We start from the raw sequence: 14,207 nt of genomic DNA, 5'->3' as shown, positions 1-14,207 counted from the left end.
TGTGTACTTTAAACTGCTGATGGCTTAACATGTTGTTTAAGAGATTACCTTGAGTTTTACAAGGCATTGTTTTCAGAAGTTTCAATGGTACCTCCTCACACCACACCGTGTTGTAGTAAGCTGTTGATAGGTCAACAGAAACTACCTCAGTCTTTAGTTTCTTCTGGTAGCCAGTTTCTATGTGGATAGTCACGGATAGTACTTGTTAACAGCAACTTCTATGAGGTTTAAGTTGAAATGCTTCAGATGGTACCACACAATTAACACTTCGCTGCCCACACGTCTCGTTCAAGTTTATTCTCTTGGTGCCGCAGTGCTAATTTGGATTACTCGGCTTGTTGCCGGCCATTCTTAACTTTAACAGGAGATTACAAATTGTTAAGTTTTACTAATTTCAACATTAGTTCTCATAAATTCTCAACCCTGTTCCTCTACATTCATGAAATTTTGAAGATAGACATACGAAATTTGTTTGTTTCATATATTTATTTGCGTTGTCTTTGGTACTTAGTATTTCTCTTTCATATGATATGCAGCTAAACAGTCTCCAAGGTGTAACGCAACTCCACAAGACTCGCACAGTAGGTTGGTTTTTTATTTATTTATTTATCCATTTCAGAAAGAAGTATTAGTTGGATTTGCTTTAAGTGACCATAAAGTCTGTCAACCGGATCATGATGAGACTTAGGATCATGATGAGACTTACGTGATGTAGTGGTAACCTCCAAGTTTTGCTCAGAAGCAAGTACATGGTCTTTTAACCACGAATCAGACACTTTCAATACAAAATCATGAAATCTGAGACACTTGTGTTCTGTATTGAAATATTGCCATGTATGGAATGCATTGAATAATGCACAATTACAGAGGTACATGCAAACTTTTTTGACTATTTTATAGTTTTTCTGTATATATAGGGTAATAACTCAAATATTGGCCTGCCTGATCTATTCCTTTCATGTATTTGTTGTAATCTAATACACTTTCAGGTTTTTTTTTAATTGTGTAATTGGTTTTTCTACTTTGTTTGAGCGTCAGAGTGGTATTACGTACTGTAGAGATCATTCATATTATTTTAGTTTTCAAAGCTCTCCATACCTGTGCAAGTACTTCACCTTTCTGTTGATGACAAGCTTCAAACACATTGACTTTTGTGCACTTTAATTTTTTTTTGGAAAACTTCTATTTTGCCATATCGTTTCACAAACTCTAGTTATCTTTTCAAGTGACTTCTCTGCAAGTTCTATACTGTTACAATAATTATCTAGGTAGAGGTGATGCCACTTTCCATAACTTGGTGTCAATAGTTCCATCACTGTTTTTGCTAAAGACTGTCCATCTCCAGAATATATATTGACTGAGGAAATGCATCCTGTACTCGAATCACACAGCATTCAAATGAGTATGCCGTATTTCGTAATTTTTGACAGATTGCAAACTTTATAATTTAACTGGCCATGCCACAGTATTATTCCTTCATCAATTGAGATGCTTTGACTTAGATTCAAAGTTTCTTTAAACTTTTTGGAAAAATTATGAAATACGAATTGCACTTTGAAAAGCCAGTTGGGATTATCTGGTTTGTTGTTGTTGTTGGAAAAATGTAAAAAGGATATTTGTCTAAATCGGTTGCTGGATATCATTTTGTGAAATATCAGTGAGTGTATCAATGGATTTGTTGACCAATAATCATCGATCCTTGATTTTCCTGTAAGGATAGTAAGCAGAATCCATTTTCTAATTTCAGGTCCCACAATGTCAACAAATTTGGCATTTTATTTATCCAGTTTCCTTCTATTGCAATTTGGACTGTATTACCTGTTGGTTTTGTTGGTAATATATTCAAATAGATCGTTCCCAATATACAATTTTATGCTGTGTGTATCTTTGGGAAATATGTTTGGACCCGGAGATCCTAAAAAAATTTATTACTGGTTCTCGGTAAATCACAATCTGGCCATCGTGTACTGTCTCCTTCGTTTGATTCATCCAAATCACTTGGCAACTTTAGCATTCGCTGAATTCTTCTTGGACGTAATTCACTATCTTCCGACGATTGTGCTTCACTTTCATTTTTTGATATCCAATGTTTTCTTCTCAATCAGCCAATTCGTCCGGAAAATCAGACAAGACATCTGCGCATTCATCGTAAATAATTGTATCGTCTCTTTCATCTCACGTGATGAAAGGGCACAAGTACTTATAAATACAAAAAACTTTTTGACTTGTGTAACTTATTGTTACCTAAACAAAACACGAACAGAATGCAAAAGATACTGAAGTGCTATTGCCGGCCACTGAGCGATACTATGCTCATGACACCACTGTGGTGTCACCGGACGGCCTAGTGTTACTTTGATCTAGTATTGGGTTTAGTATCATTCTATCCAGGCATTTGTAAGCAAAGCTAAGTGGAGAATCCTCTTCTTTTTTTATTATCACTGAACTGGAGTCAGCTCTTAAACACATGAAATGTAGAAAATCTGCAGGTGAAGATGGGCTCTATCCCGAATTTTTGGTGGAGCACAACATGGAAGTAGCAGTTCGCCTTCTTAACAAAATTCTTCACACAGGAACCACCAGCAAAATTTAAAAGACCTAAATTATTTGTTATCAAAAGCCAGGGAGAGAGGAAGAGCTTTAACCCAATACCTTATTCAAGTTAGTAAGTCTAAAAAAAATCTGTTCTTACATTTGTAATTTATTACTAAATACACTTCAATTTCTTTATTAAGTACAATGCAATGTCAGTTGCTTTTTCTTAAATTCCACTTAATTAAAATTCATTTCATATAAAAAGAGAGAGAGAGAGAGAGAGAGAGAGAGAGAGAGAGAGAGAGAGAGAGAGAGAGAGAGAGGGAGAAGTTTACTGGCAATAAACAAATGAAAGATTTTTTTTTAAAGTTCTTATTTCCATCACAGTTTCTTTTGGTAGCTCACAGTAGGATTTAAAAATGGTATGGCAGCTGAGAAGCTTCATTCATTTGCTCACCACTGAACTAGAGCATTAGAAGAACAGAATCAAGCTCCTGCCTGCAACTTGAGTTGGAATCACAACTTGCACTCTCCGCAACCTCTGTAAGACGACTAAAAGCTAGATAATGGCTACATGTAGTAAGAAAAGTAGCACGAAACTTCGATATTGTCTGATAATGCCAACACAAGCTGTCAGGAGTCTTATGTTTCCATCATATAAATTGATTGATCTTTCCAAGAGTATTGCCAACACAACTACTCTGTGCAAAGTACAAGAAATTTGCAATGAACTTCTATTAATACAGTATGAAGTAATATCTGGGATCAGACCTACCACTTATTTTGAGTACAGCCTGATCATCTTTTGGAGTCCACTGTAAATTTACTATGTATAGTTTTGGTCTCCTCTTTGCTGGTTGGTCCATTCTCCACAGTCTACGATATCGCTTCAGTACCTGCAAAGAGATTCTAGACATAATTACATCATGTAAAGTTAATCAAATTTACAACTTTATTTTTAATGCTGGAAGGTACCAATACAGGCTAGCTGCTTCATTCACAGAGACAAACTGGTGAGCAATGGTAAGTAAAACCAAACGAATGATTATGGATAAAACAATTGAGGTGAAAGACACTTTTTTTTTATGGACAGTGTGGCCGTGCGTTTCTAGGCGCTTCAGTCTGGAACCGCGTGACTGCTATGGTCGCAGGTTCGAATCCTGCCTCGGGCATGGATGTGTGTGATGTCCTTAGGTTAGTTAGGTTTAAGTAGTTCTAAGTTCTAGGGGACTGATGACCTCAGATATTAAGTCCCATAGTGCTCTGAGCCATTTGAACCATTTTTTTTTATGGACAAGACAAAATTCACTACACATCCATTCCCCATGGCTCTACAAGAATTATTCTTCTTCTAACATTTATGAAAATAGATGTACGACTGTTGTGTTGAACAGATGATTACATGACACACCTGCAACAGTGAAAATATTTCCCAGTCATACTTGTACCCACTGTTACAAGTTTCTTGCCTCAGCTGTTGTTATTACCTTCAGAGCACCACTGCCAGTGGTAGCTCACATACAGGCACTGTGGAACTTCTGCATCCTGTCTCTAGTTGATATAATTTAACGTAAGGAATCCTTTCTTATTTAATTCTTTCTTCATACTTGTACAATATATAATCCTTAAGCTTATTGTCAGTAGCCATCCCCCAGTTTATGAAAAAAAGATACAAAAACCTTTGTCTGGAACTGTGCACTCCACAATTACAGTGGTGTGTTGTTTGGCCGTTGTGCGCATGTGCCCGTACGAAGCTCCATGTGGGCAAAGGAGTGAGAGCATTGGGCACTCCCACAAAGCCGACCTTTACATGCTGGTGGAAGGTAGTTATTATTCATTCTCTCTCTCTCTCTCTCTCTCTCTCTCTCTCTCTCTCTCTCTCTCTCTCTCTCTCTCTCTCTCTCTGTGTGTGTGTGTGTGTGTGTGTGTGTGTGTGTGTGTGTGTGTGTGTGTGTGTAATTGAATGTAGAAACTGTCTGCCACATTCTCAAATGCATTAAAGTATAGAATTAAATCATCACTCTGCTTCTGGCTATTCTATTTGATTAATTTTTTCCGTTCTTTTATTTTACAGAATACTTTAACCACGATCTTGCATCCCCCAGAAGTAAATTCTATGATTGTTAAAGATTAATTTTTCATTGCTGTCTGTTTACGAGGCAGTCACAGCTAAGAAACGAGATGTCATTTAACATATACGTGGATGATGGTAATTTCAAATTTTGGCTAGGTCCTTTTCGTCAGATTATGCTTCATGTTAAAATAATTTACAACCAAATGCAATCTTGGGAAAATAGTGTGTTTGAAGTTAATGAATGTATAACAAATATCAAAACTGCAATCACAATGAAGGAAGTGTTAGAATCCTTCAAAGGCGCACATGGCACAAACCTGGGAAATGTGAGACAATGTGGTGATATTCAGAGAGAGATTTTTTCACTGAACACTTAGTAGTTGCTAAATTGTTGAACAAGAAATGTGTGACTAGTTTAAACAATGGACTTCCTACTGAAGAAACACTACTGACTGCTGAAATACATCCCACGATTGACAACGGTAAGCTTGAATAGGGGCTAAAAGTGCTCTACTGCATATCTGAGGTTTATGAATGTTGCAAATTAATTGGGCTGCTGAATTTTATCTCAGAAAATAATCTAGATGATTATCTTAGTGAAAGTTCAAAACTGGTAAGAATCCTCTTTACAGTTCCCATGATTCTATCAGAAGCAGAACACTGCTTTTCAACACTGAACAGAATAATAACTTTTCTAAGAATTTGGAAAGACTAAATATGCTTGCAGTGCTTTCAATGGAGAAAAATTTTACTCAGTTATCATCCAGAGATCAAGACTAAGATTAACGATTTTTTCACTCTAGTTAAAACAAGAAAAATAGATTTCATTGTTAGATGAATACATCAAGCTAGAACTGTGGGAATTTACGTAAAAGTAAGTAAAACACATTTATTCTTTTATTATTTACTAGTATTTTATTCTTTCAGGATTTTATCAAGTTTCTGAATAAATTTTCTTTTCATACATTTATTGGGTTGTATAACAAGATGTTTGTTAATATTTAACTGATGTAGAAAAACATGAGTGACTTCTCTTGACACACATAGAAACAAGGAAAAAGCAACATTAATTAGGGGTCACACAAACACTGAATAACATGCATTACATCCCTTTGACAAGGAACTATTTGCGTCATTATAATTTTTTACTATGTGTACTTGTCATTAAAGTATTCCCTCACCCCCCCCTTCCCTTTTCCCCATCATTGAATCGCAGTTGTTGCCCTGACTCAGTTAACAACCTGCTTGATGTCTCCACTGAAGTGCCACCCAGTATCACTGCTCTACAGCGGTTGCAATGTGCCTGCACTACGATACAGAAGGGGAGTGAGGTTTGTGTGTCCGCGTTTAATTGTGTGGGTGCTTCATACCAGATGGTGCAGTAAACCTGTGAACTGAAATTGTAGTCAGAATTCCTTCAACATCTAACTTAAAACAGCTTCTTACCTCTGCAAAGCACGTTGTAGGGTCCACTATAGGGTGGCTGTAAAAGCTTACACATGGCGCCGTGTCGAACAAAAACCTGTCTACATTTTGACAACTCACTGAAAACAAATGGATGATGAGACTGCTGTGTCCTCTTTGCTACCGGACGAAGTTACTGTATGTATGACCACATCTTAGTAATGAAGTCCAATGCTTCAATAACATCACTTGGTCTGCTGCCAAAGAATTTGCCCAGTAGGCGGATAGGTTGTCCATATATCCAGGTCAAATACCGTGGCTTCTAAATCCTCCTTTATATATGCACAGATGCCCAGTAGAACAGTGAGTAAGAGTTTCTGTCCAATGCTATGAATTGTGACAATTTAATGATGCCTTCACCTCTGGATGAAATTGTTCCACCAGTCAATTTGTCACTAGTTGGTGTGCTGCAGTTCTCATCCTCTTCGCAGCAAACAGCGTGGTGAGAGCCTTGTACAGGTATGAGTCAAACAGTATGCTCTGATCCATAGTGATTTGTAAAGACAATCCAAAAAGGATGATCCACTCCCATAAAAAGGTGATAGCTACTGTCTCTCCTGTGATATAGGTCATGGGGGAAAACCTCTGGGTCAGCATGTAAATCTGTTAAGAACCTCAAGCAATAGGTAAACCCTCAGATGGTGGTAGATATCCTATTATATCCAGATGTATGTGTTCAGAGTGTCCATTATGCAAGAAATGTACCGAGTGGTGCACGAACATGCAGAGTAATTTTTTTGTGCTGACAGGCGGTGCTATTGATACACTTGTCATGTAAGTGCGTCCAAAATCTGCCACACAAAATCTGGTAGTGCTGCAGATCCCTGGATGTGACGGTTGATGTAATTAAGTGGTAGCTTGTTGGCAGAAACCAGCTGTCACCAATGGGCATACTCTTGGGACTGACACATAACAGTACATGCATACATTTGTTGTTGACAGCTGGATATGCTGTAACTGTAGACCAGAAGGTTGTGCTAAAAGCTCTTAGTAATTTTGGATTGAGTTGTTCTGCTGGTGAAAATGCTTTGTAATCCTTGGTGCTTGCGATCTCTTGGCTGTGAGATAAGGCGTCACCCGGCACATTCCTTTCCACACTGTGTACGATGTTCATCATAAATTGCTCAACGTAAAGTAACTGAAGGAGCTGGTGTGGCAAAGCCTCTTCAGGCCTTTGTTGTTGTGGCATAAAGTCAAGCACCAGCACACCTGTCAGACACGATAGAGAAGAGATAGCTGTGAGAAGATGTCAGCCAATCACACACTGACCGACTCCTCTCCAGGACGAGAACGTGACAGCAGTGATCCCTACGTGAAGGGGACATAAGTGCTGTGACTGACTGGTGGCGGCCCAGTTCAACAGCAGCTTCAAGACCGGCCAGTTCAATAGCAGTGTCAATGCTAGTTACTTCGCTTGTACTGTCTACATAGCACAGATTTGGAATTGTTTGTACTGAAGAAGATAGATTATTTTGTATGTCACCCTTTGTTTGCGACACATCTCTAATTGCAAAAGTTAAGCATTGTAATTATCATTTTGTAATAAAATTCATTACTACGATTTGTTTGAATTGTTTGTCTAGCAAACTGAGTACGCAGGTTTCCTAGACACCACATTTGTCAAAGGGTGTGGGTAAGAGGCTAGTGATCAGTGATCAGGATGAACTGCTGCCCCTCCAGCATGTGTGTAAATTTTTTAGTGGCAGTTTATTCTGCATATAGTTCACAATCATACACGGACCAGTTTTGTTGTGCTGGAGAAAGCTTCCTGCTAAAGAATGCTAACAACCACAGACATTGATTCATCTGCTGTTGCAGCCCTGCACCCACTGCTATTGTGTGAGCACCAATCGTGAGAGCAAGAGGTACTTGCAGAATTGGATGTGTCAACAGTGTGGTGTCTGTGATTGTCACCAAATTTATGCATCCCTTGTAGAATTTCATGTAGTGGCTCTGTTAAGAAAGCGTGGTTTCAAATTAAGTGACAATTCATAACACCCACAAACTGAAGTAACTTATGTATTGTTGCCAGCTGGGGATAACTGACTATTGCCTCAACCCTCTTCTGCAGAGACTGTATTCTGTAGGTGTTAATGGTGTGGCTCAGAAACTGCACCTCCGTCACTCTGAAAACATACTGTCTCTGAACTGGACACTATTAACACCTCATTGATGCAAACAAAGCAGAATTCAAAATTGCACATCATTTCGTCCATAAACCTCGAAAAGTTTGTGCGCCACTACATAGACTGAACGGCATCTGGTGAATTCGAGTCCAAAAGATGTACACATGGCTGTTCTGCGAATATCTTTGGTGCGACCGGTATTTAGCAGTATGCACGCACTAGATCTATCGTAGAGAAGACACATTTACCGTTCACATTATGTGTGAAGTCCTCAATGTGTGACACAGGGTATCTGGGAGCAGCCCAAGGAATAACAATAAGTCTGCTCCGAGTATCAGATGCACCACATCAGCAACTATGAACTGCCATTCAAATGTAAGCCGGAGACTGAGGTTGAGGGTTAATGTTATCTACTCATCGTCTGAATAGTGGCAGCAAACAAATGGTAAATCATCACGACTAGGGCAAAGAAGGCGGGTGGCCAGGTAATCCCACTGCATTTCCATTTCACACAGTGAATTGCACTTCCCTGCCTCTGTACCAAACCATCTAATAATACCAGCATAATTTCGTAGCTGATGGCAGGCGGAAGTGACTTCTTGTTGAGCAACAGTGTCATTGTCAGCTGGTACTGGCAAATCTGCAACTTGTGTAGAGTTTCTCCAGCTGTGCTGGAAGTGATGCAAAAGAGCTGGTATTATCTGGTTGCAGGCTGACAGCTACTACATTTGCAGATGGACACATTTCAACAATGTGATCAGCCATTAGTGCAAGCAGGTCCAATCCTCCCACACAAATCGAATACCTTTTGTGCATCTGATGGCAGGCATGACACCGAATATTTTTCTGAATGTCGTTGCTGACTATGCTATTCACCAATGTTTGCAGATGACGTAGTAACAGTGTGTGATCACCTTGTTCTTCCATCCACAACAATTACTCTCATCTCACTCAATGAATGCATTATTAAGTTTTGTATACCGCTCTGTAGCTGGTGGTGCTGCAAGAATGTTCTGCACTTCAGTGCTCATCACTTTGTTTAGCAATGTGACATAGCTCTACTTGGTCTCATCAGCAGTAACAAGTGACAGCACAAACTGGTTCTCCAAACCAAAGCACCAGATTATGTTGCCAGAATAGAGGCAGTGTGGCTGACTACCATGCTTGCTGGCACCTCATCTGCAGTTGTTGGTGCTGCAACTGGTACAGTCTAATATTTAATGTAAATCATGTTGGAAATATGTTGTGTGACTGTTACACTTTCACACCATACTGCGGGTGAGCCTCGATCACATCACGCGGTGTGGTTGGTCTTACTACTCGTGTTGTATGATTATCTTAGGATCAAATCGGTGTCGCCAAAAAATGTTGGGTCTTATAATGAGATATTCACTCTCAACTTTTAACGAATGTTATATCTCTGGATACACATATGACAATGGAAAACAAAGGATAAACAGTGTTAACTAGAGGTCACACAAACACCAAATAACATGAATTATATATCTCCGACTTTGAACAATCTGTGTCATGATAATTTTCACTATGTGCTCTTGTCACTACATGTTTTTGATTCCTCTTACACAATTTTAAATCAAAGGCAAAAATTTTTTTGGAGCAGCTCCCCAACGAATTTTAGTTACACGGTACCACTGACCACTGGGTTAATATGACACACCACGGTATGTCATTCCATCTTCCAAATGATCCTCTGAAGGCACCAGTCAAGCCATGCAGATCAATGCTGTGGCACAAGAGGATGATGGACTAGAGATTTGCTTGCCTGTAGTCTCCCCGCGAATAACCGGTTTGCAGCAGTTCATGTTGACACATCTTGGCCCACAGGCTCCCTTATCAGTGCTGTGGTAGCTGTTCAACGAGCCACTTCTGTCCTTACAATATGACAATCCTAGCGGGTGTCTGCTGTGTGGATGTTCGGAACCTTGTCTGCAGGTGTGAGAATGTCCATGTGACCACTGATACCAGTATTGTTGCACAACTGACGCAGCACATCCAACTTTTATGACAATCCTCCAAAAGCACCATCCTGCCACTCAGAAGGCCACCATTTGAACTCTTTCAAAGAAGCGCATTTCACTGTAGGAAGCTTGAGAGTGTGTCAAAAGCATGGTTGCCTGTTTGCTTCACACGTTTGCACCACACTGAGCCTTCTGGCTGTGCACATAGCCTATTAAAGGGTACACAAAGATGGCACTCTGGCAGCTATGCCACTATGTTATCTGCTGGCGGATTATGTCGAAATGATTATCATTAGGCTATATCTACTGTCACCCCAAGTAGCATACACCGTCATCGGCTCAAAACTAAATGTTGTTTTCCCAGGTGTACTAATTTTTTTTAATTTCCGGCAGCTTATTTGAAAACCGAGTATCCTTACTGCACCAAGTGAAAACATTTAAAATGTGTTTTGCATGTCAGGGTAAACAGTACTATGTATTTTATTAGTAGTTCTCTACTTAATCATGAACCAGAGACAGTTTGGACTTGGATTTACAAAGGAAAAGCAAACAGAAATTCAAAAATGCATTTTCTACTGGGGAATAAAACTATAATAAATTCCCTGTGCAAAGGAAAAGATTCCTACAATAAATCGGTTTCAAAACTTTCTTTACAAGTAATGCATACTACACAGTTAAAAGATTACTTAGAGGACGGCAGAGTGGATAATATCACCTACCACATTACAAAACACAATCAGAATGTAATGATTTTACAAGAAAATCATATGCCAAGATCAATACTGCAGGATAGTAACGGGCTGTCACTTTCCTGATATAAATACTTGTTCACCTTAGAGGATGTTAACTCAAGTTTTTTCAGGTGGGTTAATGGGAGGCCATGAAGACATGTAGCTTCAGTCACATGTTTACTGGCCTCAAGTCAGTTTTCCAAATGAACTGTAGTTAGTTACACGGGGCATAGCAGCATGTTAATGGTCCAGGAGTCACGAGTGGATGTCCTTAGGGTGTGCAGTGATGAAATGTAAAACTGAAACTCGAGTAAAGTGTATGTAAATCAAAGAATATTGTGCACTACACCAAACTGAGTAAGGCAGTGAAGTTGTTCCAGATACTGGTCTCAAATTTGGGAGGACAGAATTTGCTCTGCTAACTATTCTAAATCATTTCAGACAAATGACGGGACATCATCAAGGCCACTGCTGATCACCTATTCTACCCTCATAATAAGCACACTTATATGATCTGTGTGTCTGTATTTGTTATTTTTGAATTAAAGGAGACTACTCACCTAAAAGCAGAATCATTGACTTGTCGATAGGCACACAAATGAAATAAAAACTTGATAGCTTTCGGAGTTATCCTTTGATGAGCTAGAGTAAAACACATGCCCTACAAGATGCCAGCTGAACTAACAGTGCCAAAACTATTTTTTGGCAGGTGAATTGGTTGTTGTTGTTGTTGTTGTTGTTGTTGTTGTGGCGGTGGTGGTTGATATGTCAGATGGGGTGGGTAGAGGGACATGGAGGCGTAAGGCAGGGAGAAGAACGGAGGGTGGGTGACTAGCGGTTTGGAGGAGGTGGCTAGTTTGTCGGTAAGCAGCTGGTGGGAAGCACCACACACTGAAGGTGAAATATGATGTTAATTGGGAGGAGGTGATAGGATTGAGGATAGGGGAACTGTTAGGTGTTGTGTGCGGGGATAATGGATTACCTGCAATTGAGACCAGGACCATTATAGGAATGGAGGATGTGTTGTAATGATAACTCCCATCTGTGTAGTTCAGAGAAGTTGGCAGTGGAGGGAAAGATACAGATGGCTCGGGTTGTGAAGCAGCGACTGAAATTGAGCACATTCTGCTCAGCTGCATGTGGTGCCATCGGGTGGTCAACTTTGTTCTTGACAACAGTTTCGCAGTGGCCATTCATTTTGGTGGACAGCTGGCGTGTGGTCGTATCAACATAAAAAGCTGTGCAATGTTTGCAGCAGAGTTGGTGTATGATATGGCTACTTTCACAGGTGGCCTGGATGCCCCTGTGGGGTAGGATAAGCCTGTGACAGAACTGGAGGATGTGTTTGGCAGTGGCCCACTCATCCTGCTGGATTGGTGGTTGGTAGTCATACCTACATAGAAAAGGTTGATATTGGATGACAAGGGGACACTCCTTTGTAACTGATGCTTGGGCGTGGTGGGAGGACTGGGAGTGTGCTACGATATGGCATGAGACATCTACTTATGGACTAGGTGTAGGGGACATTGTCTGTATATGAGGACATTTGTGAGGCATTCAACACACTGGGAAACGAAGTTCTTGACGCTGAAGATACACTGGCTAGGCTTTATAGAAGGGATTTTTTGGTGTGGAAAGAATGGCACTTGTCAAAATGCTGGTACTGTGGGTGGTTAGTGCGTATACTGTGGACAGAGATGTGGATGGAGCCATCAGAAAGGAGGCGAGTTGGGTAGAGGAGGACCATGTGAGGAGGGTGGGAGAAGAGGTGTTGAGGTTGTGAATAAATGTGGATAATATGTCTTGGCCCTGAGTCTAGATCACAAAGATATTATCAATAAAACTGAACCAGACTAGGGGTTTGAAATTTTGGGAGGCTAAGGTTTCATCTTGATACCTACATGGCCCATAAACATGTTGGCATAGGAGGGCACCATGTGGATGGCCATGGCTGTGCTGCTGGTTTGTTTGTAAACCTTCCCTTGTCTGAAGGATGTTGGGATATAAGAGTGGAAATTCCTTTAGTAGGAGCACAATAGCCAGCTACAATGCAGTGTCCAGGATTGCCCAGTTTGTGGATTATGGGGAGCATGTAGAAGGTGGGTGTGCAGGGAGGTGGGTGTGCAGGGTGGTGGTTGAGTGAGGAGTGTGGTATCACAGTCTGATACCACCCTCACCAGTGTCTCACAGTTGGCAACAGAAACGTTTCAGACAGACGCTGACAGCAGTCGTGTGGGGACCTGGGAGGTCAATTATGGCACGCCTGCTGAGCTACACCTTCAGCAGTTCCAACTATGAGCATCCTCTGCTGCTATGATACAGGGTGGGCAGCAGCAGCTACACTGCCAGTCTCAGTCACAGTCTTCGACAGCCGCCATTCTCAGACAGCCTTCGACAGTTCGCTTGTGCACGAATATGCTTGTGAAGTAAAGATATCTACAGAACCGCATATGAATATTGGCACCCCTCGTCTTACACTTGCGTGACTGTTACTTGGTGTCATTTATGCGGCAGTCCTGAAGAGGATGTGACTCGAACGTAGAACCTGGCTTCCTAATGAAACAATACCAAATTAATGGCTGTCGGTACAGTATTATTACAGTTCATCGACCAGCCTCTGTGAACTACATCACGACAGTAGTGGAGCCCTTACCTGCTGAGATGATGATCAGATCTGGATCTGTTTTCAAGCTGTGTATGGCTATTAAATTCTGGCGATAGGTTATCGTTTTTAGGAAGAGACCTGAAGAGGAATGGTGAGGCTAAGTTGGAAGTAAGGAATTCTTGGAAACTGACTAGGAAGTGGTCAGTTAGGGTGGTGGGGGTGGCAAGGTGGAGTGATGGTGATATGAATTGGCAGAGCCATTGTTCGATATTGGGATTAGGTTGGCTAAGGTTGGAGGGATTGGTGGCAAAGAAGTGTTTCAAATGTAGGGACTGGGAGGAAGAGGAAATCTTTGACATATTCAGCATGGTTGAAACTGGTTGTAGGGCTGAAGGTTACGTGTTCTAGAAGAACAGAAACTTTTGGATCCTGGGTTTTGTGGGTTGTCGGGTGGAAGTTTTGGAGGAGGTGGTAAATTAAAGGGGTCAGCTACGCACAATCTGGGTGTTATGAGCTGTTGACGAGGGGCTTCACTGTGAGTAAGATGTTAACAGGTTGGACAATTAATGGATGTGGTGCCTGGAATACTCTTCCAGGCGTTTGAGTGCAAGTGTTTCTTTTTCAAAGATTTTGTTTATGTAGTAAGGACGGTGTAGCAACACTATCTTGTTGTGGGAGTAGAGGTGGCTCTAG

The 14,207-nt window shown here is 40.7% G+C and overlaps 1 protein-coding gene across 3 annotated transcripts in view; it reads right to left on the bottom strand.

Moving 5' to 3' along the window:
* Nucleotides 1-14,207, bottom strand: part of LOC124596489 — a 203,548-nt gene that overhangs the window by 28,658 nt on the left and 160,683 nt on the right. For all 3 annotated transcript variants that reach the window (XM_047135639.1, XM_047135640.1, XM_047135641.1), the window contains one exon: nucleotides 3,311-3,431. In XM_047135639.1, coding sequence (XP_046991595.1) covers nucleotides 3,311-3,431 — 121 coding nt within the window. The remainder of the gene's footprint in view (nucleotides 1-3,310; nucleotides 3,432-14,207) is intronic.

This window comes from Schistocerca americana, chromosome 2 (genome assembly GCF_021461395.2).
Source record: "Schistocerca americana isolate TAMUIC-IGC-003095 chromosome 2, iqSchAmer2.1, whole genome shotgun sequence".
Classification (NCBI taxonomy): domain Eukaryota; kingdom Metazoa; phylum Arthropoda; class Insecta; order Orthoptera; family Acrididae; genus Schistocerca; species Schistocerca americana.
Note: the sequence above shows the minus strand (reverse complement) of the source record. Positions and strands in the feature narration are given on the sequence as shown.